The sequence below is a fragment of the Arctopsyche grandis genome, chromosome 13 (assembly GCF_051622035.1).
Source record: "Arctopsyche grandis isolate Sample6627 chromosome 13, ASM5162203v2, whole genome shotgun sequence".
Taxonomy (NCBI): Eukaryota; Metazoa; Arthropoda; class Insecta; order Trichoptera; family Hydropsychidae; genus Arctopsyche; species Arctopsyche grandis.
The window spans coordinates 9363754-9389577 of NC_135367.1; the positions used below are offsets into that span (position 1 = coordinate 9363754).

A 25824-nucleotide genomic window follows, 5' to 3' on the forward strand; every position below is an offset into this window, starting at 1 on the left:
TCAAATAGCACCACGTGTTGTGTTCATCATCCTCCATCATTCGAATGCGATTTTAAGGTGAAATGTCATGATATATTAATATGAAAACCTTTCTATAAATCTAACTAAGTAATGACATGATTTTTTTGTCAATACTATGATATAATTAACTAATTTGAAGTCAATATTCATTAATATTTTACTTGAATGTTTTTTCGTTCAAAAATTCTATTTAAGACCTACGTCATATATAATATAATACATCAGGCATCGTAACATAGGGCTCGAAATCATGATTCAAATCCGGTTTTGTGATTTTTTTTCTATACTTGAAATAAAAAATCTATAGTTGGCAAAATAGTACAAAAAGAATGTAGTCAAATTAGATACTACACAGGACCGACTTCTAGGAACACAAATTATCCTTTTTTACAAGGGGGCCGGCGACCTATATAAGGTTATTGACTGAAGGTCATTTTCTTTATATTATAATAGAAAAAAAAAACTGAATTCGTGACTACAAGTTTCATTCTGAGAATATGAACGTACGTATAAACGAAAAAGGTATCCCTCTGTATATTTTTTTGAAACATAAAAATATCATTATTGAAGACCAATTTTATTAAATTTAAATACAAACATATAATACTAACATCCTTAGTATTAGTATAGTTTAGGTTATTATTTCCTTGACACGTAGCGTTTCAATTCCGTACAGTAGGTTACCCACATAATGTAGAGCGTAATCTAAATTATGCGATAAGATACGTCAATCCAATTCCATAACACTCATATTCTAACGAAAATGATTTCCATAAACGGTATATTATGTATAATATGATCATCCATACGTTAATTATGCATTTCCAAAAATCTTCTGCTAATTTACAATTGCAAATTTGATCATATGTACTTACAAATAACTATGCATATACATAGTACGCTGAAAAAACGTTTCAAATTGTATTCGAAACGTCTTTGAATTCATTTTAAACATTGTTGTTGTTTTTATCGTGCCAAAACGATTTCTTAATTTAAAACAAAACATATACTGTGTATAAAAATATATTAAAAATCTAAAAATATACAGCAAATTAATTCAGGTCAAAGTTCCTTGGCGATAAAAATAAACATTGTGCGTGTACTCGTACATATGTATGTTAATGTCTGAAAGAGTCGGGTCAAATAAATTTAACATCAAAGTGAATCCCATTTTTTTTACAAACGACATGTAAATTGACCTTCCGATTTTCCGAAATTTTCTAGAAAAACATGTGTTATTTCGCACTGGATTAGAATTGCCTATGAATCAATCTCAAACATCACATGTATTATTTTTTGCTAAAACTCAAATATTATTATGTTTATAATGTACATGCATACATACATATGTACATACCTCACCAAAGAACAACATAAACATTAAAATGTAATAAGTATATATTATTTATAATTATTTTGCATACTTCTAAAAATACATATTACTAGGAATTGTTAAAGAACAATTAAAACATTGACATATTTTACATAAATGCATAGATGTACTATAAATACTCCGTTATAATATAATATCGGCATTTAAAGTGCCTATAAATGATTGATAGATCATCTGATCCGAGTTATCTTCGAGCGTTGATTGCGTGTATTATTCAAGTGTTTGACATTGATCATGAACTACAAATTTTCTTAAACTGATTCTGTTTTGTTTATTGGTCTCGATATAAACAAAGGTGTCGATTTGAATCACCATTCTGCATAATAAACCGAACCGATCAATGTTTCAAGACAAGTTGACCTTACTTTTGCTATTAGAATTAGGGGGCGTATGTTACGTCACCATTGGCAACAAAGAGATGAATGACGGATAAGGGTATCGATTTATTTATAATAGTCCGATTACGTATGCAAAACGTCATTAGGGTATCCCCGATGACCTTCAGCTCTCGCCGTTTTCTTTTTCGCACCGTCGCCGTCGATTTTTCACGCATTTCCCGGAGAAAAGTCGACGTCAAGATTCAAAACGCGCGACCGTCATTAGCACACGCTTGCCAAAAAAACGTGTCCGAGAGTGAAACTTTGCTTGTACGACTAGTCGTTTCGAAGCGAATTTAGTTTTGCACAATATAAATAAAACTAAAAGGAAATGTGTTAGGAAAACCCGTCGATGAGATTAATAGCTCTGCGTAAATAAATTTTCCACGATTTTTCGCCGAATCTTTACTGCATCGTTTATTTTGACAAAAGCAGCCAACTGTTCCTTTGCAAAAACATCGATAACATTTCATGTTAAATGATATCAAATGTCACAAACATTACATTTATCCATTCATTACAAGCGTAAAACGTATATGGTATGACTTGATCGACAAGATGATGTAATTTATCTTACAAATTGACAAATGTTATCAATTCCTTCTTGAAGCGTGTGTTCATTAGGTTAGAATGCATTATAATGAACATCGAACAATTCACATCGACGAATCCATAATACAAAAACCCGTACAATTTAATTAATAAAAAATACAGGGTTATCAACAACTATAAACAAGCTCGTAATATGACGTGATCATTACATTATTAAGAATAAACTGGAATTCGCCAGTTGACACTGATCAAAACTTTCCACTATTTTTTTTCCGTATGTATGTATACGCATATACCAAACACCAAAGAGTAAAAATCTGCAATCAATTGTTTACGATTGTTCATATCAATTGTCGTTTTCATTGAGACACATATTATGTATTTATTTATTACATATTATCAGTGTTGCATCGAACATTGAAAATATGGTGAAATACAAAGCGGTCGGTGCGTAAAGGGTCAAATGTCGAGTCGGTTGCCAAGCGTCACATGTTTAATTGGCGACTGTCGTTAGTTGTACAATTTGCATATTTAAATTTTTTTAATAGTACATGCTTGTGTGGTTTGGCCACATCGTCTGGGATTTAATTAGTTATGAAGTTAACACAATGCGTCCGTCTCGCTTTGTCTCCAAGTTTTTGCAATCAAAGCATCGCGAAATAGAATCACTGAAAGAAACGCGGCAATGATTATATTTTAAGCACACTTAATATGGATCGGCTGTAACATCGTGCTGTATATAACTAATTGCTATGAATGATGTCTGTCTGTATTCTGACAAAACTTACATACATATGTATGTATTGTGTATTACAGTAGCTTCACTTGGCCGAAGAAAAAATAAATAAGAGAATAAAAATAATATTTATTTATTATAAATACATATTAAATTAATCTTAGAGGATTAAATCGAGGGAAAAGGGTCATACAGTACCACTTTAAATAATATGATTATCACTCTATATTATGCAGTCTTCTAAAAGTACTTAACTATACCTAAACTAAATAAATTCAATCTAAATTCATTCCAAAAACGCAAAGCTTGCATTAAATTGTGTTTTAGAATTCATCTCATTAAGAGTTTCTTCGACGGTATATTATACATAAATAATCCTACCTAGATAGATTATCAATCTGCAAACTTTAAATGTAATAACAGATCAAAATCGATATTATTAAACCAAATATGTGTATATATTTTTCAAAATCCTTCAATTCAAAGTAAATATATACAAAAATAGTTTAAACCAATGTGTATTCACATTTCTTAAATGGAGTAGTCGCGGCAGCAATAATATATGTAATTTGACGATAGTGAGACACGATAACGTAGGGAGGCCGCTTATCATCCTGAGAATGGCCTCCAATTGAGGCACGTGCCCTTCCACAGCAGTTGTTTTATTGTAATTGTATCCTCTTCATTGTCTCCTGCTTGTATTCTGTTTATGTATGGATTGAGATAGAAATAAATAAATAATAAATAAATGGATGAGAGATAAAATAAATAAATAAATAGACGATAGGTGCCCCAAACAAAGAAGCGTATTGAATAGACCGTTATCCAGCAATGGATGGTGAATGGCTGTAAATGCTGATATGCTTAGTCAATTACATATTTGTTCACTTTCGCACATATACCAAATTGCTCAACACTCACACCTACATATCATTAGGAATTGGTTTCTATGGTCGAACAGATCTGGCATGAGACTTGCGTAAAATGTATGTACATGCTATCGCCCTCCTCTCAACCAATTAAATTTCGTTTCAGTTTCGCATTGTATTTCGGTCAAGAAATACAACATTGTTCGTGCGTATAGCGGTCGGTAGGATTTGACTTTTATTTTTTGCTAGTTTTGAGTTCGTGCTTCGTATTTTGAGATAATTACATTAATACATTTTTAATATAAAATACGTAAGTTGTTGAAATTATTCATTTATTTATGGAATACGTATATATTTTAAATTAATGGAAATTTATATTTCTTGGACAATAAAAGTAATTATCAACATCATGTTATGGACAGCAATGCTTACAGTAATATAATCAAAGACCTTGCATTGAATTATATTGTAATAATTTTATATGTTCGATAAGAAATATAGTTGAAACCAGAGATTTGGAGCAACCACATTTTGGGGTTGCTCCGCTCCGACACCCAAGTACTTGCTGTGCTCCGAATAGTTTTTATAGGAGTCATATTATTTATCATCTTTATTTATTTAATTTATTAATGACAGAAAACGCAAATATCGGGAGGCAAAGATCGAAAATCGAAAGATCTTAAGTCGAAAGATAAAAAAAAATGGTGCATGGTAAACGGTACATACTCACATAATTTGCGAGAGCAGGATACAACAGGAACAAGAGGAACATGCTTTTCCTCCCGTATTCTGCGCGCGCACATTAATACGGGAGGAAAAGCCTGTTCCTCTTGTTCCTGTTGTATCCTGTTCGCGCAAATTAAGTGAGTATGTACCATTTACCATGCACATTTTTGGTGATCTTTCGACTTAAGATCTTTCGATTTTCGATCTTTGCCTCCCGATATTTGCGTTTTCTGTCATTTAACATTCTATCTCGTCACGGAGACCGGTTTGAAAGAGATGTATGAATGGATTTTACATAATTTTAATTTTTTTATAATTTTATTTTTAATTTTTTAAATTTGTATAATTTATTAAATAACCGCTGTGACGCATTGGGGTAACCTGTCAGGTCACAGTGGTCTTTAATTATTGATAAATAATAAAACCAAACTATGTACATGATGCGCCACATGTCAAATGATTCCAGGATAATAAACCATCAAGTATTGAATTTATCAAAAATTGAAAACAAATTTAAAAAAGCATTAATTTAATTTTTAAATTCTGAAAGAAATTCCAATACATAAAAAAAATGTCGGAGCAAAAGCTCGTTGCTCCACTGCTACGCGCTCCGCTCCAGATCTCTGGTTGAAACAGAATCAGAGAATTTTCAAACTAGCTACAGCCAATCAACCTCTTCCATCACCCACATCTCGCTCTTTCGATCGCTTCCTACCATTACAACACACACACACACACACACACCATTTCAACATTATGCAGCATATCTGAACACGGCCGCAATTCCTTATCTAGCAGAAACTTGTATTGTAGAAAAATGTCCTCGGCTGAATCGAGTAGGCGGACGAGCGGCCCTAGCGTCCCTAGACCGGTTAATCGGTAGCGACAAACGGTCACGCGTTCGGTCAACCGTTTGCGAATAATCCAACCGGTTTCTTCGATTTTTTAGATCTGATGATCTAGCCGCGATTTAAAGCTCGGATCGGAGGCCGATCATCGTCAGTTTAGGCGTCGTGGCGATTGCCAGAGGGCACGACCGCCTATGAGCCCCCGTTTGTTTTGGCGCGAGCGGGGCTCTTGGGCGGGCCCCAAAATCGTGACGGGCCCCCGTGTATTCCCGTTTTATCACCGCGCGAATTTTCAGTGTATTGGCGAACGTTAACGGGCACTAACGCTACTGCAGCTGTTTCGCACGCGCTGTACACGTGCTAGTAGTATTGAATTATAAAATTAAAAAGTTTTGCGTTGTTATTTTTCAAATTACAATTTTGATGGTATTCAACGACTTTCGTATAACTATGATGAAGTGCAAAGAGGAGAATTGTGAAGTGGGCATGGTGCCCGAATGCGACACCTTGATCGTCCTTTCAGAGGACAAACTCATTTTGTGCACTTGCGGAAGGAGGCAGCGATCCATCTTCGAGAGAGAGTAAATATATACTAGTAATTAACGCGATTATTCATCATATCAGATCATTCAAATGTCATGTACATATAAAGATAATTACATTTTGTAATTGGCAATTTGCGTGTATGGCGCGTGGCACAATTCATTTATGGAGGTCTGAATTACAAATGAACTTCGTATTTTGATTGCTTTCTACGAGGTGAAATGTTTTGTTAGATTTCCACCGTATTAAGGTTCATTTATACTAGCACAGCACCGACCGGCAACTGTGCGTAAACAGCATTACGAAAAATATTCTTCAGTATATTTAATGTGGACACTTTCATATGTTCCGTAATATGTACGTGGCCAGGGCTAGCTCAAAGGGGCAGCAGACTATGTAGGCACGTGCCCATGGCGCCGCGAGGCGCCCTCACTTTTTCTTTTTTTGATTATAAAATTGAAAAAAAAAATTGGCTTTCTTTGAACTAATAAGACACTTTAAACTTCAACTTAATTTTTCTACTCGAAGTAACAATACTGACTATAAAATATTATAATTTACAAGGAACGCAAGAAGTCGACTCTCAAATATCAACGACTCTCGAATAAAACTTCTCAAACAAAAACTGTGGTCGATACAAATGGTTACATGAAATTGTATTGAAACTTGTCGTTAAACGAAATATTATATATTGGAAATTTATGCGAACAGGGATGGATTTTTACTTCACGAAATTAAATATTTGAATCAATCATATTCGAATGAAAAAATGTCAAATGATAAAATTCTTTAATTAATTATTTTTTTAATATTATATACTAAACATAAAACATGACTATTTTGAATAAAAAAATTTAGTTTTAATTTTATGTTATTTTCATTTATGTTTATGTTTCTTTAACATGTACCTTTTATAAAATTTATTCCTTAAATAAATTGGGGGGGGGGGGGGGTAACTGACACGATATATTCATGTTATACAACAGTACATACACCGAAACGTATTAAGCAGAACCGGTTTTTTTGGGCCAGTATGGAAATATTCACGTATGACGTGACGGCATAGTGGCGAGTGCACCCGTACTAACGAAAGTGCTGTCATGCGTATATGAATATTTTCGGAAGCGTCATATTGTGATGATATTGACTCAACAAGACGAGACAAGCAATATTGCGCCATATTGTCGCGGTCTGTAATGTAATGTAAGCCGATTTTGCCTTGCACTCGGCCAAAGCTTTTCTGAACTATGAATAGAAGTAGTATTTTCTGTGGAATGTTGGATAGTATAAATGGAACTTTAATACATTTGTCAGTAATTTTTTGTTTTAGTTTTTGGCCAGTAAATGATTTAATAATCTTTGAATCTTAAAATTTAAATTTAAATATTTAATAATGAACCTTTGGTTCCTTCAATACACATTGTTCTTGTTTACTTATATAGCATTTCTCATTGATAGCATTTCTCATTGATAGCATTTCTCATTGATAGCATTTCTCATTTACATATGTTACAGATTTTTTAGCATGGTTAATAGCTGTGGGATTTCTTGATAAAAACATAAATAAATAAACATTAAAGTAAATTTTAAAAATATACTTTTGACAGTAATATATTTTTTGATAGTAAGATCTTAGAATTAGAAATGATATTACAGACTACATAAATGACCCAATACCTTACATAATTATATGTGTACATACCTATATATACTGCATTACAAATCTACTAAATTAAACAAAAAACGTGAATTTTCTATAAATACATACACTAGTGATGTTACGATGTTAATTTGAACATCAATTAATCTGTTTACGGAACTCGTACTTACAATTAAATATATATTAATTCTACGATTTATGTACCGAAAGATATTTATATTTAATTAAAATTAGTCCTTAATTTTATTTTCAATACTATTGTATATAAATATTGAATAACTCAATTAGTGGAATAATGAATTATTCAATTAATACAAATCGGCAAATTTCAGTTAACTGCCAGTATTTACCTAATTGATCTGAAACGAACATGCAATTTGTAATTCTCAGCATTCCGATCGAACATTATCATTCTAATTAAATCATTTTAACACAATGTCGGTTATTTTAACTGACTGAAATCTTATCAGTAGTATATGTATGACGGTTACACCACTCACATATACATATGTATGTATGTACTTCGACATCGTATGTTCATATCTACATATGTTTGTAGGTATATGTTTGCTTCACACTCACTTCTTATAATAAAAATGCGTATAAATATTTTAATCAACACCCGCTTAAAATCTTTTTGTTTTCGTTTGTAATCAACGGTTCTGAGAAAAACTCATGTCAAGGAAAATACATTGATTTTTTCCTCAACTAATATTCACTCGTCGCTTCCCAGTCAATAATTTACCAGTAGAAAAATTCGCTACACTAAAATCGTTTTGTTAAGACTGAGTAACTTTAATCTTATTTTATATTAGAATTTATGTATATATATGTACATGCACACTTATACTTAAAATATTTCACGAGATTTAATTGTCAAGCAATGCATACATATGTACATACATACATATACTAAAACAACACTTCTTATCAATCCCCGACACACTTGCTAGGTTCACATATGAATATAAAATAAATTTGTCGGTTATCTTTTGACATTATCAGCTTATTGTAACCTATGCTATAAATCATTAACGTTATTTGTTTCTTCGCATTTCTGAGAAAAATTGAGGTATGTATTTTTTTAAAACACTAGCGCAATGCGCAATAAAAAGTTCAAATCAATACAATCTTTCAATTTACATGACAACAAATTATAATATATTTACAGCAACGGTTAAATGTGTATTAATTATTCAAACTCAACAGTCAACAGGTTGATGATCGTGTTTTATCACTAAAATTCAAATATACAAAGCTCAAAAACAGGTCAAGTATATGATGTTTTGCGATGCGCAAAATTGTCACGTTTGTTCGGCGCCGATTTCGTACATGATTTAAATTAAAAATATTTGCGTAAAACCGAGCGTAGGTAGATATGTAATTGCCTATTGAGTAAACAAAACATGGAAGCGGTGTTGTTTGTAAACAGAAAAGTCGCAGTATTTTCCCGCGTTTGTTTTTGTCGCGAATTCGCCGTAAAAGTGCGCACGCCGTTCGGGAAAACTCGACAGAATTCACGTGACGACAATATGTCGTAGTTGTGCGAAAATCAGTGACGAGAATATTTTGGCAGATTCCCACTGAACTTTGTGCCAATGCTCTTACAAAAAATTGTATTATATTCTAGTGTAGAAAATGGGTTAGAGATGTTTCCACGTGCTCCTCGAAATGCTTCATTCAAGAATCGCAATCGCGTACGAAAATATTCTCTACTTTGGTCACGGTTCAATCTGATCTATTTATAATTTAACTACAATACCAACAGGAAGATTATGTATTATATTAAGGTAGTATTAGATAGCTAAGTAAATATAGTATTAGATTACGATATTAATATACATAGATTAAAACTATATATGTATGTATGAACATATGTATTAAATAATCACTGCAGGAGCCAAATATAAAAGCGAACTAAAAGTTTCCAGTTGAAAAAAGATGGAAGTTTGCCCGACAAGTTAAATTACGATTATATTTTAATAGATAGTTATAACTTTTTGTATATGTATTTGAGACGGTTTCAAAGATGCGTTTTGCAAAGTAAACAATATGAAAATATCCGAATTAAAATAAATTCGACAACATGTGAATACAATCTACGTTTTAGAATTCTCCGTTTAATTTAACATTACGATGATTTTGAGACGCAATATCACCAACTGAATCATTCGTTTTTTTTTCTGTCATTGAAAAATACATACTTCTGTTCATCATTGTAATGAAAATTGCACTCTCATACTTATATAAACATTATTAATTATTCCTATCGTTTTAAATTGAAATGGTTCTCTTTCGACGCAATTTTCTATTCACATGTGCGACTCATTTACATTGGGATAAATTTATCATAAATTCAAACATTTCAGTCACTCATTGATACGTAATTCAATATTTAACACTCGAGAGACGTCTCGTATCTCAATGAGTTTGAAACGATAAGATCGATCTTTAACTAAATATAGAAATGATTGTATTATGTATGTTTGTCATCTGACGTGTAAGCCAACGGTTATTAATCTCAAGATCAAAAACTTGTTAAATATCAGCATTGTTCGATTTTTTTTGTTAAATGTATTGTGACGTCAAAAACGGCTAGTCATGATACACTTTTATCTTGTGAAAACCGATACTACATATGAACATTATCTATGAAATGTGTCAAGAATATGTTATATCTATTATAGATAGATATTATTTAACTGAAACTTAAGCGATTAGTTTAGGCGCCGGTGACGTGTTTTTTAAATAGATTTCACTTTTATTAATTTTATTTGTATGTTGAATTTAAAATACATCAACTATTAATAAATAAATGCTTTCACACAATGAAATAGAGAACTTTGGCTGAAATGACAAATGATTGTCGCGAGACAATGTATTAGAGTAAAAATATCAACTTATGCAATATCATTGATGATTCTTTTATTACCTAACTGTCATTCCCGATGTGATGATTCATTGTAATTATTATTATATATTATACGTACTGACTAATATTAAATAATAATTTAATAGTATTAAATAATCGTTTACATTCTAGACAGTTTAAATAAAATCACAAGACTTCTGAAAATTTTAACAACGCTTTGTATTATTTTAATCAATTAGATAATGAAATAATAATATAATTTTTTTAATGTAAAAGGTATCGAATTTGGTGGTTCTAAATTTAAAACTGTGGATGTGCATAGTGCACAAAAAATAAACATTAATTTTATGTGAAAGTTAAAAAAAAATGATTAATTAGTTGCAGTTTGGTTGTGAGTAGTCAAATGACGTTAAAATTTATTATCAACACTTGCATATTTATATTTAATTTTATACCTATGTACATGTATGTACATATGTATGTTCTTGCATATATATGTACATATATATTATATTACAGGAAGATAACCTTTATTGCTATAGTGTTAACTTTTAAAAATATGTATTATCAATGCCTGAAACATCTTTTTTAGGAACCCCTTATCAGTTTGAGCATTTTTCGGGGAAACCTTGCCGAAGCGTGTGGTGTTTGCGAAGGCGATATAACAAAATAGATAAAATTCGAATAGGTTTTCTCTTCCTGACTACTTTACTCCTCCGTAATGATTTTTTTTTTCGCCGTCACTCGAATCTCTACAACTAATTATCAATACTAGTAGCGCGAGAATACATAATGGTCTATACACCGAGAAGGTCACCTGGTAGAATGTTGCTTCCACCTTGGACAATGAACAGCGTTCAATCGAAGCACTCATTCTTCGCATTACATCGACGAGACCATAACACAAGACATGCGTAATTTAATCGAAAAAAAACTGAATTATTTAACCGTCGTATAGTTAAATTCGTCGCACTCAACCACGGCCCTGTACTTAACGGACAGTTTCAAAATAATCGACGTTTGATCCATCACAGGTGGCCCCCCGTACCTTTTTCGAATTTAAATTTAATACGTATTACTATAGTGTGAAATTCCAGAACTGACCAGAAGCAAACTCGAAATATCGTTAAACCACGCTTACATACATACAGCGAGAGCTAATAAATAGACCAAAGTCAACAATAATACAGCATTTACATATATACATGTTGAGGAAACAGTAGACTTGGGTCTACCTCAGTGAATTTAACATGGTATAAATATAATAACTGTCGGCAAATGCAAATAATTGATAAAATACATATTCGTCACAGGAAAGCTTGTGAAGTTTTATTGATATTTGATATCATTCATTGAATATTGAATATACACGTCAGCTCAAACGATAGCTAAGCCTTTTTGGTATTACTATAACGTGCCACTATCAATGAATGTCTGATTTTGTAAAGATTACTACCTGTATCGTAGCTGGAATGGTATTAGTTCAACCTTTGTTTAGTGATTCGTTTCTTAGATGCAATTTGAAAAAAAAACTTAACTGCATCTATTGTGTAGCAAAAATTTAAATATAAGAAAGACCTGCTACTGTTGGTTAAATGTAAATGGGTTGAATATAATTAAAAAAAAGAAAGAATTCTCTTCAGAAATATTCTAGTATTTTTAAAGATTCGGTCAGCAGACACAGTATTATTTTTTGGAATCACTTCAACGATTAAAGTTTATCTACATGTTTTGTAAATGGCATCGTTCGTTTAGGTCTTAAAATTTAAACTTGATATTTCTATTGGGTTTTTAAAATCCAATGATTTATCATTGTGACACTATGATACATGAGAGGAATTATTGAGATAAATTCAGTGTGGCTTAATTTAACAGTTCTTAACATGCGGTTAGAGCACATGCATTGTTGCAAACTTTCAATGGGACGTACTCTATACACTTAGTTGCACTTTCAATATTTGATTTTGTACCAATTCATCATTCACGACAATGTCAAAAGTAACGTCCAGCGGTTTCAATAAATTTTCCAGCAAATAGAACAGTGTTTTCAGTGCAAACCGACTGCGGCTGATTAAACATCGTCCGCGCAAATGACGACAATTAATGTATGATTATTGTTGATCTATTGGAACCGACACGTGTTATTTGCACGGTTAGTTTCTGTGGAAATTGGCTCGACCGAGTCGCACAAGCGGCAATCACATTCGAAATAAATGAATTTTGAAATGAATGTTGTTTCTCACGGTCAGATGGTGGTGCATCGTGTGAGATGCACTTCGACGTGCATACAACAAGGGAAGCATCCTGTACCATTGTGCAAGTAGGTAGAGGGTCGAGGCCATTGCTCTCACCATGTATCGGTCGCAGCCCCCACATCCAGCTTAATTCCAACTTTTTCTTTTATTTATTATTATTTTTAATACTATCAACACTTAAAATGCATCATATGTGCATTCGCATCGGAATGATTTAATCAAAAGCTTAAAATAATCCGTATACTTTTGTTTATATGGCACATGGTACACTGTTTAATAATATATCGAGTCTTTGAATACCTGCTACATACTACCTACTATTTTTGTGCTGCGAAAAGTCGTCGAAATAAGTTGGGCAACTCATTGTAACGTCAATTTGATGCTTCTTATTATATTACTGATCTTTGAAACTATCAAACACATTTATATTACTATCGTCTGAAATAATAATTGTCGATAACTTACAGCATAACTTTCAAATGTAATTACTGCTATTGCTTTGGATAATTGAATTATTGAACGTGACAATAGGAATATCAGAACCATGGACTCTCGATCTCATTCACGCAAAACGTGAAAGAGTTCAATATCTAAACACCAAGACGAATAAAACTTGGACTGTGACTTGAACGGTTGCGTAAATACCATTGTTTATACGAGTAATTGCAATTTAGCACACTTGTTCCGTCGAAAAAGTGCATATATTTCATTCGTCACGATGGGGAATTTCATCATCTTTACCTAATTACCACCTTGAGTCATTTTCTTAATACGTTTATAGTCATTTCATATATTAGAACCGTTGAAACGTCAGTGCATTCACAATGCACGTACCCGTCACCGACGTTTCAAATGCAAATTTCGCCTTATCTCCAAAGCATAAATAAATCGAATTTGACACGTGTAAAATACAATAAGCAAAAATATAAAGAATTTGGTGATTTATGAGTTAATATGACAGTTTGAGAAAGTCGGTGTCGTTGAAAGCACTCGGGGGAAAAAAATATCATTTTTAAAGCTCTCCCTTCTGCGACGACCGTATCAGTGGTTTACAACAAATGCAACATCACTCGTCAATTCTTTCATTTAATAATAATCGGCGTTATACAATAAACGGATTCAATTTTGACGATCATTTAATAATAATGAACAACTAAAAAAAGCAAATGAAAGCGATTGTTCCGCATTGAATACTTCAATTCGCATGAAAATTTGTAAAAGTTGCTTCATCGCTCATTCAAATACAAACTCAACATCGTATCCCCTTCTTCCACGAAACAGGTAAAACAAACGAGAGCTACCTTAATAAAACTGCCGATCTTTTTCAAAATATCTAGGTATGCGCATTTATATTGTACCTTCAGAGTTGGGTCGTTCTGCTTTTGTTACCCGCTCCCCGAATAGAAATATTCCACTATAGAGTGCAACCTACGCATTCGCCAATAGTAAAATTTGTTTCGAAAATACACCACGTCTGGTTTATTTTAAAACATCGAACGCCGCTTATATTATAGTCGTCGAACCGTTTTCCTATTTAAATCTGTGATTTTGTACGATTCTCTCTTCTTGAACGTCGTCCAAACGCGGGTGGCTAATTGCAAAAAGACGAAACAGTGATTTTTTATGCGATTCCGCAACGATAATTCGCAATTACTATTGTGGCGATGTATGACGGAAAAAAAAGTACCATTATGCTATATTCCGAACGAGGGGAACTTTCACCAAAAGTGTTCTCTCACTCGACACATCTTCCCATGAGTGAGTTTTAGAATACGTACTCGACAATAGTTGTATAATATAATAATCTAGAAAGTGCTATCTTTCAAATATTATTTAATCAAATTTGGAGTACCTTCGATTTGAATTCAAACCAACCGATTTTAACAAAGATCCAACCCCCCCTTTTGAAAATAGAATCTACAGATTACCAACATTCAAGTTTGTATGTGTTTATTACCTGCTTTTTTTGTCTACTTCGTCCTATCTAAGCCCAAGAAAAATTTCAGTAAAGCGAAACATTTTCAACATTTCTGCTATATTATAGAAGTCAATAATTATTTATGTTTAGGATAAATAATAGACATGCCCGGTGATAAAGAAGATGAAACAAAGAGACGTATTAAATTAGGATGAACGAATGAAGGCTGTTTTTAAATCAAAAATGCCACTTTGCGTGAAGAAAAAGATCTTCGATCAATGTGTTTTGCCTTAGGCAAAAAGTTTCACATCACTGATGACGTATGGATGTGAAACTTAGACATTGAACGCCAATATGCTACAAAAAGTCCAATGCACTCAAAGAAATATGGAACTCTGTATGCTTGGCGTAACGATGAAAGACAGGAAACAGAATACGTGGGTAAGAAGTATGACAAGAATAGTGGATAGAGTGAAGAGATTGAAATGGCAATGGGCCACGTGGCTAAAAGAATGGACAAAAGGTGGACAAAATAAGTGCTACAATGTTACCGGAGAGTATGCAAATGGATAATAGGAAGACTGTAGAGAAGATGGGTAGACAAAATTAGGAAAATGTGTGGGGTGAGATGGATGAGAGTAGCGCAAAACAGAGACAAGTGGAAGCATGTTGGAGAGGCTTTCATCCAGCAGTGGATAGTAAATGGCTGTAGATGACGATGATGTTTATATTATGATATTAGAAACTTCATGTAATCAATCAAGGAAATGTTAATCATTCGTCATTTTCCTGTTTTTATTATACTGCACGTAATAGCTATACCGCAATCGATTACATTATCGAAAATATTGACAAAAATAGTGCAAAATTACGTATTAAATATGCGGAAGATTCTGCGTGATCAAATAATGCTTTATCAAAAAAAAAAAAAACATGTTTGTCGTTGTGTTCTAACCGAGAAATTTATTTAATATGTATGTACATATTATGGAATGGTTAAGCGAGTTGTATACATAATTGTTTTTGTTTTGATTCGGCCTGTTCGCTTTGCGTTCGAATCATTCCGTAATCGTTATCCGAGCAATGACAACAATAATGAGTGCGTAATTTCACACGAAACGTTTTATTTTTTTAAAAAAGGTTTAGAAAGCCTTCATAGTTGAACGCCATGGCGATGAAGCGTTGCCAACTTTCACGACCGAACAGATGCTCCTCAAACGCGTCGCTCTCATGCTAATTGTCTCCAAATATACAATTTTTTCCCATCTCCAGAGATTTGAGCTCGGTTCCATGGTCTGCAGCGTCCGTTTGTGCAGAACACATGCTTCATATACATACATACATAATATTATATAAAAAATGTCCTCGAGCCGGGGAGACATTACGTAAATCGCGTCGAATTATTTCTGAACTCGGCACATGACAAACTGTGGCTCGGACAATTGACATTGTCGTTCCATGTATGCATGTGTCAGATGAATCAGACGACATCGAGGATGTTCGCTGTTAAAACACCAGTTTGGTTTCCACGAATTCGTCGACAACATCGGTGACTAAGCCAAACATAAAACTAAAATTGTAGTATCGTACAAACGCGGTTTTACAATATGTAGATAAGGATCGAGAGATTAATCTATGACGGGAAGTGCGGCATTGTTCGATAATATCCGATTTTTATTACGAGGCTCTTTTAATATTAAGTGACACATTACGAATGATTTTCTGCTTATGGTGTGCATTGTCAGTGTTTCATCCACTTGATGGATCGTTTGGATGTTAAATTTAATTTAATTCATATTACGCAAACTCGAGTGAAACTTAAACATGCGAAACATACGTAGAATAATTGCTATGGAGATTTTTTTATAATGAAAATATTTAGAATAAATGTTTCCATAGATGACTGAATTTCATCGTAGACACGTTGTAAAATATGGTCTTTATTTGGCATAATTATCATTGGCATTGGAAAACAAATACAAAAAAAGTATGGAATTTCCTAATAATTGTATGGTGTTTTTTTAAATTTGCTTCTATACATAAAATACATCTAAAATTTAATGAATTGAAACTCAAAACAATGTAATACGAATTGTGGAAAAATATCTTTTTTTTATTCAGCACAAATAAACATCCAAGTATAAATATGTACAATTTTACATATTTTTACTTACTTACATATAGTAAATAAATATGTAATTCAAATTGAAGACAAATAGTCGTATAAAATCATACTAAAAAGATATGTATTGAATTCAATACATACCTTTGTAAAAACATCACAATAAATGCCGTATGTTTTTTTGTATTTCAATACTGATATATAAGTTTTATTTTATCATTGACATATAAACATATTTATACGGGCAATAGGGATTGCGACATTCTCCCTATTATTTGAAATTAGTCGAATTGTTATTATTTTATTCGTATTGTAGTCAACTCCTCCCCCTATAACATGACGAATTGTCACGTTTTTTTATCAACTTAATTTTTTTTATAAATTTCTTCGAGTCCTTTGTTGAAATCGTTATATTCGAGGGGTTGACTGTATTATATTTTAAACATTACAAATTAAAAAAAAATATTCAAAAGATGGTTAACCTACAAAATATAGTAAAAACATTGAAGTTTTTCTTAAAAAATTGAATCATTGACGCTGTTGAAGACTGTTTTAGGGATAATATTATTTACGGCCGTAAAATAAATTACACGACAAATATCAAAACAACATTTAATGTAAAATTAACTTATTTATTTAAGGGTTAGGTTAGGTTAGGTTAAGTTAAGGTTTGCCCAATACATTTAAGATTATTGTTAAGATTGTTAGGGTCCGTATTTATTTCTGTCAAATTTATTTTTGTTACTGGCAACCCATTTGACGTTTGATTTTCCGGGCAAACACTGAATCTGTCGTGCGCTCTTTTTATTTGCAGGGCAAAATGTTCTAGAGGGTTTCCGGAAAGATGCACTAAATTGCACTGAATAGTAGCGCAGTTCGAGAAGTCATAATTTTCAAAGGCGCTCAAAAAGAACTTAGAAATAAAATTCTACAAAAAAAAAAATTTGCACCCTCGGACAACATACAAATACCCCATGACGCTTTTTTGTGGAATTCTATTGTGTTTTCAATTCAATTATTTGAGCATATCTGAAACTTTGAGAGTGTCTCGAGAGTGCAACTATCTCGAGTGCATTTTTCCGGTCACCATTCTAGAGATGGGCATTCGCATATAATGTCGTGATAAATACCTAATTTATCTGGAAATAGGGCTATTTTGCCGGGCCAATACATGGTACCAGAGAGATGTAATAAGAATAGAGGGGCCCTTACGAATAAATAATTGTCGTAAATTTTACGCGGTGCGTCTCTATAAATACGCTACATCGCACGGGATACAATCGGATCAATTTACTTATAAAAAAATGTATCCCATTTGGTTTATTGTGTGTTTTTGAATGTATTGTGCAACTTTTACCGACGCTTGCCCATCTTGCGAGTAATATAAACAAACAGAGAAGTTTTTGATGCCCTGATGTCCGTGGACAGAATGTCACTTGACAACAAAAGAACACCTAAAGCCACCTCTATTAATATTACATTTCTCTGCATGGTACCCATTGTTGGATGCGGTGCATCCGCTCTAAAATCGCCAGACAAATTAAACGACAGATTAACGGACGGCTGCTTTAAATGCAATTCTCGTCTTCTCGAATGATAGATTGCACATCAGATGACGAGTAACCTTTCGATGTGCACAGATGCAATTATTAAAATGGTAATTATTAAAATTGAGTTGGATCTTTCTGGCGAGTTTAATAAGGCAATATTCGGAACTTATCGAATCTTGCCTTATTAAACTCGCCTGAAAGATCCAACTCAATTTTAATAATTGCATCTGTGCATATCGAAAGGTTACTCGTCATCTGATGTGCAATTTATCATTCGTGAAAACGAGAATTACGTTTAAAGCTGCCGTTCTGTTAATCTGTCGTTCGTTTGTCTGGCGATTTTAGAGCGGATGCACCAAACCCCAAATTGTTTTATGATTATTCGTATAAACGGTGCAGCTGGTTACTAATATTTACATAAATAAATTAATAAATTGAACGCATACTAACGCTATTTTTAATTTGAATACAACGCCGACCAATCAACGAAGAGTTTGTCGTATGTACTTTAGAAAAATTATGTAGATACATTTTGAATTTGTCGCAAACTCTTCGAACGAACGACACTTGAGGAATTGCAACGATTTCGCATCGCACGACACTAACAGAGGAATATTGCAAAATTGTAACAATAAATAAAAGACCGAGTCAATGATATATTTCAAACGGTGAAATTTCCCGCGATCGCGCCCGCCACATTGAAAAGCTGTTGAAATCTGAAGTAGACCGTTAAGCGGGACAGGGGGGGAGGCGAGGCGCGGGGCCGGGGAAAGACGAGGGGAAATGCGAGGGGGAAAACCGATACCCCCACCATAGCCAAACCACTGGCAAAGCTATAAAAGAGGTGAACAACATGTCGAAGCATTCGAGTCGCATGGAGTACGCGGTCGAGTTAGTTTGGCACGAGCAGCACCTGTGCTAGGCGCTGCCTCCTCACACACACACCCCTAACAACGTCTAGTCATCTTAAAATACAAAAACAAAAAGTTGAATAAGTCGAGATTGGAAAAAGCCGACTACAACGTGTGATAAAGTGCAATATTCCTCGTGTTTCAAACTGTGATAAACCCACCCCGTATTTATTAGTGAAAATAATAGTTAATAAGAGCGGATCGTCGCATCCGCCTTGCCAAATAAACATTGTGATACGAGATCGTCACACATTCCTCAAGTGTCGTTCTACATTAGAAGTTAAGAAAACTCTATATAAGACAAGATGGTCGGAAGCAACGGTACTATGATGGCTATCCGCATTGTCCGCAGCAAACTTCGCAAGCGGGAGGAGCACACCAACTCTGTCCACCCCGCTGATCTGATCCTCCAGGCACCACCTACTACCCAGCAGTGTGTGCCTCAAGTGCAAGCAGAACCAGTTGCCTTCAGGCAACAACCCCTCTGGCAGTTCCCACCGCCATTGCCGCCACCGTACGTGTATACCAACGATCAGGTAACTATCTTTTTCAATTCAAACTTCCTACACACACACACTTTTTTGTACGTTTAAAAAAGGCGCCAATTCGAAAAGACACCCAGCTCGCCTTGGCAACAAGCGAAGACGTTTCGTATGTGGCGCCACGGCTGCTTTACCTTTCCAATTTCGTGGTGTTACAACCTTGGAATTGGCAATCTAACGTTTTTGTCTCATTTGCCTATTGGAGTCAGATCCGTATGTACTATTGTTCCTTTTTTTTGTTGCATTGAAAACTTTCCGTGTATCTAAATGACACGGTTTTGTTAAAATTGGAAAGTGGAATACAGCGCCATCTTTAAAAAGTTCCCCCTCTTAGTGCGCGTCCATATGTTTGTAACGGAAAGGGGAGAGTTAAATTAGTTTGCTTTCCATATGTGTGTGTGTGTGTGCTCTGTGGTGCGTTGAACCTTTTTATTGATTTTCTGTTTTGTTTTGTCTGCAGGATGCACCGATGCAACCAATCGGCAATGAAAGGGCGAGCTTCAGAAACTTGCGCAAGAACCTCGGGGGACGCTGGAGACGTTTGGTCAAGAGCAAACCTGACCAAGAAGCTTACACGATACCACCTGAGTTGAAGCCTCAGCTGAAGCAGATCTACGTCTACTGAAGAATTAATAAACAACTCGCTTCCTAAAATATACATTTAATAATAAATGATATTAAGATAGTATGATAGCCGTCTACATATCATATGTGTGACTTCACTTTAGCATTAAAACATACATGTCTTTTCTAGTATTAGAAGTAAGATTTTTTTAATTTAATTTTTTTTTTATTGGGACGCCGGCGTGTCAGACGACGATGAAAGTGTTAAATTGTAATCCATTCGTTTGATAATGTTTGAAAACTTTGATTCGACCTAAAAAGCCATATATGATTGTATTTTAAATTGTAACCACCGAATTTTAATTTTGTCTAAAACTTTTAAACTTGTCCTGTGTGCGATTTTAACGTTTGACTGTCATTTTTAATTTATAATCAAAGTCATTATTTTTATTTATTTATTATTGATCAAACTGATGTTTTTATTTGTGAGTCGAAAAGGTTTAACTGTTCACCGTGAATGAGAGATTAATCGTGAGCATTATTGTTTCTTTAGTAAAACGACAGTAATTAATTCTGAAAAAATTTAGTTGTTAATGTGAATACTGTTATATTAGTAAAATGCGGTCGCGCAGTTAGCAACGATGGGCCAATAATGTAATTTTAATTATAATTGAGTATTATTGTTCGCACATTCACAAGTGGCCTTTCATTTAATTATTATTTTTCTATTAATAATGAATGAATGTGAGAATTAAATAGTAAATTGTGTATTTATTAGACTAGACGAGATTATCAGATCTTAAAAACAGTGATCCTTTTTAAAAATATGAACTAGATTAATGCAGTCAGTATATATTTTTGATCTGAACATGATTATGTAAAGATTTGCACGGAACCTGAGCAGATGACGAGTCTCAAGTTTTGTTAATTTTGTTTGCATAATTATTTTCAAATGATATTTTTTTCAACGAGTAATAAAGCCATTGATAAGATGTTTGATTTGATATTTCAAAATGTTCTGTAATACCAATTTCCAATGTAAATATGTATAATTTGTTCATGTAAGTCCACACTCGTTACTTTTGATTCATAGCCAATGTTTTTTCTTAGTCTGAAACCTGTATGAACAAAACATCTTTTGAAATGTTAACTCGGTAGCTTTGACAATGATCAGACGCCGTCAGTTTAAAAATACAATTTTATTGAAATTATTAATTAATTGAGGCACCCGTGGACCAATTTATAATTTATAGGTTTTAGTATTCAGAGAAAAAATCAATTTAGCTCATATTGAGCCAATTCTTCTTTTTAGAGTGAGAAATATTATGATGTGAATGACCTTAGTGTAATTGTATGACCAGAAACATTTCAAATTTTCATTTTAAATTGACCATAATTGTAATATGTGTTAGATGCAAAAGTTGTAAGTCCATTGATTCAATTGAAACCCAATGTTTTGTTGAATGTTAAAAAGCTTTTTGGAAAACAAAAATTAAAAAAGGAAGTTTTACAAGCAAACATTTGTTTACTATTACTGTATCCCCATCCCAACCTTACACATTTTTTTCATAACAAACAAATAAATCACACTAAATTCAAATTTTCTCTACATTTAAATCAGTATAAAGTTTATTTTAAATCAATACAAATATGTACTTAAAAGCAAACTTAAGAGCATTGCTATATCATTGAAATAAATGCAAATTTTACAACAATTCCGAATAAATACGTTTATGTTATTGTTACAAGTTGTTGACACTAAAAGTAATAACAATAATATAATAATTCTAAACAAAATGAAAAGATTTGTAAAATTGAATAGTAATTTTTGTGAATTAACTTTAAATTAAATTGAGACACCTATGTGGTTTTCATAAATTAATTTTATTTTGAGACATCTATACAAATTTTATAAAATGATTTTAAAGCACTTTTAGCTCCTGCCAAGCTAGGTTGTAGACTTTGAAAAACATGTTATTTACATATATTAATATTTAAATTGAAAATATATATTTTTTATTTTAAAATATATACTGCAGTTCTGTATATATAAATATAAATTGTTTTTCTGTAGATGTCTCTGTATAAATAAGCGTAGAGACATCTATAAAAATTTATTTACTACTTTTCGCAATACTTAGTAGTATATTTAAATAAATTCCAAATATTTTACTTAGATGTCGCAATACAAAAATTTCAAAATGATGTAATTTAAGTTTTGAAAAATAATAAAAACTTAGTTATAAGTTTTACCCAAAGAGGATTTCATTTTAATTATTTTGTATGCTTTATAAAAACTCGGTAAAATGAGACAAAATAATATTCAAATTTTAGACAATATTTCAATTCACTAAAAAAATACGTATGTAGATTTGTACATATGTACACACAAATGAAAAATCTGCTCAAAAAATTGTCTACTAGAAAGAATCACACTGAAAATTGTGCACATTTGAAAATACCTTCTGTGCTTCATCTTGTTAATTTGTTTTTCATGTGCGGTTTTATCCGAAAAAAACGGTGACACGACAACTCGTTCACAGATTTTCCGTAAACCGAGGATGCGCTCCAGGCATTACGTATACGGCCATCTCTTTCTCACCCCGTCTGTTCACCAATATCTCGTTTACTATGCAATTACGTATGCTGCCATCTCTTTCACAAACCTTCTGTTCACCGATAACGGTAAATTTACGGAAAATCTGTGAACGAGTTGTCAGGTAACCGAAAAAAACACCACACACCATACTTTTTTAATAATATGTTGTATAAGCTATAAATAGAAACGAAACATAATCATATTTTCAATACTATCGTAATAATATCGAACATTTCATAGTACTTCGTCTGCATTTCGGTTCAATTCGAAATGAAAAAAAGTTCCCTTTTCGAACCATCAACTATCATACTTCGACCAAATCTAACGTGCCTGATTCTCTTTTCCGAATTGAAAATAAATATCCGCGAGTCGATTTGGGGACGAAGGGGAGGGGGGGGGGCAAACAAAATATCGCGAATCCACTCTGGTATCCACGAAGTATTTCCAAGCCGTTTTCCCCGGAAAACCTATTAATAAAGATGAAGAGAGCGCGTCTCCGGTGCGCACCTATTGTCTCTACTAGACGGCCGGCGTCGATTTTTCCGCGGAAAAGCGCCATACACAAAGGACGTCGGCGTTGGCATCCCCCCGGCGTCACAATTTCCCCAACCCAACCCTGTCCTCCTGCCGCCCTGGTGTCAGTGCACTTTGCTGATTGCTGGAGTCTACAACACTCATTATTCCGAATGTGGATGACGAGGAGTACAGGACCACACCGGCGCCCGTTTTCCGCACACCTGCCTTCCTTTCAAACCACTCAATCGACATGCACTTGGAATTTAATTGACGAATCATTCTAGACAAACTACAGAACTCAACCTGCAGAAATACATCACATGATATAGCGGTGTAAACTCAAAGGAACCAAGCAAAGAAGAGAGCCGAGTCATGAAATATACTAAAGTACTTGTATTCATTCACGACTATCTTTATTGTTTGTAGTTGTGACCACTAAAGTGACGTCATAATAACGATTAACCACTTGAAAAAATACTCAAGTATGCATGAATGGTTCTAGGACACTTACCCCCTGGACACATACCCCCCCGGTCAAAAACCCCCTGGACATTAACCCCCCCTCTGTCAAGGATACAAATATTTTATAAAAATTGACAATATCTTTAATAAAAATGTTAATTTATTTCAGCCAGAAAAATACAGATTCAGAAATAGAGATATTAATAATACATAAATCAGATTCTTTATAAATAATCAATAATCAATAATAAAAAATCTGTAATCAATAATAATAATTTAAAATATACAAAACTCCAAAATCAATTGTATTTTAATCTCTCTTTCTTTTCGTTTTCTCGATTTTACAAATTCCATCATGGATAGTCTAAAAATATTTAAAATATAATAATAATAATAATATAAAAATAATATATACTTCTATCAAAATTTACTTTCAATACCACAGAACGCAAACGCTAAGTGGTGACTAAAAGTCTTCTAAATTGCTATTTATTCTATTTACAACAATAAATTGAAATTAAATATTGTGTATAAATTGAAATTCAATATGCTCTACCACACTCAATTTATTCTTATTTATTACTTTACTTTATTATTAATTATTTATTACTATTTTTAAGCAATTTGTGTCCATGGCGGGGGTTATTTGTACGGGGGGTTAATGTCCAGGGGTTTTTTGGCCGGGGGTATGTGTCTAGGGGGTACATGCTCGGATACCTGTATATGAATGGGTATAGTCTTGATTCTACTTACATACTTACCTGCCTCGTCTCTCTGGAATACGGTGGAAAAATGAAAATTGTGGCTTATCATCTCTCTACTTTAAAGATTAACGGTTCGTATACGAATACGTGGAAGTGATATTATTGTATTTCCGATTGTAATCAATCGGTATTTTTTCCCACCCTTAGTCCGAGCTCTGCATACGAATTCGAACACGCCATAAAATGGCAATCAAACGGGAATCAAATATAATGTGGCGAAAAAAAGCGACCATTACGAATGTAACGTATGTACGTCACGTGCATATAAGCCCAGCTGTCAGACAATGCGCTAATGCCCACACGCGTTATATTATATTAAATTTTTATCGAAACACGAATCGAACGGCGATGACATGAAAGTTGAAGCTTCATTACAGTTATATATTTATTTTACAGAAGCCTGATGAATCAAAACTTTATGTAAAATGATGGAAAAAAATCATCTATGTACTAATGGGTCGAACGCTCAGCATTTTATTATTTAATATTTCATTTTTACTAAACGCTACTTGGATATTTTTTCCAATTTCATAGTAGGTACATATAAACAGTTTCATATACAGACAAAAAAATTGTATTTATTCGGTCACCTTAAATTTTAAGGTGACCGATCTACATTCGTAGTACACGAAGTATATAGAAGGGTAAAAATCATACATATTTACGTACACATGTTTTAATTTTCAAATATCATAGTTCTCTTTAAAAAATCAACTTTATATACAGAAATATATAGAGACAATATATACATGTATTATGAGAATTATTAATAGTTTGAGCTTTTTTTTCTATAAAAACTCACGTTGAAATAAGAGAACATTATAAATACTGTCATCAAGAAAAATACTGTTAACACAATATATGAACAGTAAACAATTTTTAAACATCAAAAATCAATCCCATAATAAAACTACATGTATAAATTGAAGTAAAAGGGTTGAATGTATTTTATATTATTTTTTTAAATTTATACCAGGAAGGCCTAACAGGTAACCCCAATGCACTTTCCTGGCTAGAGACATGG

The 25824-nt window shown here is 33.1% G+C and overlaps 1 protein-coding gene across 11 annotated transcripts in view; it reads left to right on the top strand.

Moving 5' to 3' along the window:
- The window catches only part of LOC143921391 (uncharacterized), a 182139-nt gene extending 160089 nt beyond the window's left edge, over window positions 1–22050 (top strand). For 10 of the 11 annotated variants that reach the window (XM_077444663.1, XM_077444664.1, XM_077444667.1 and 7 more), the window contains 2 exons: window positions 19706–19889; window positions 20356–21975. In XM_077444663.1, the coding sequence (XP_077300789.1) occupies window positions 19706–19889; window positions 20356–20520 (349 nt within the window). In that variant the 3' untranslated portion in view covers window positions 20521–21975. Of the gene's footprint in view, window positions 1–19705; window positions 19890–20355 lie in introns of all 11 variants that reach the window. The other variant, XM_077444666.1, reaches the window with a different exon arrangement.
- The last annotated feature ends 3774 nt before the right edge of the window (window positions 22051–25824 follow it).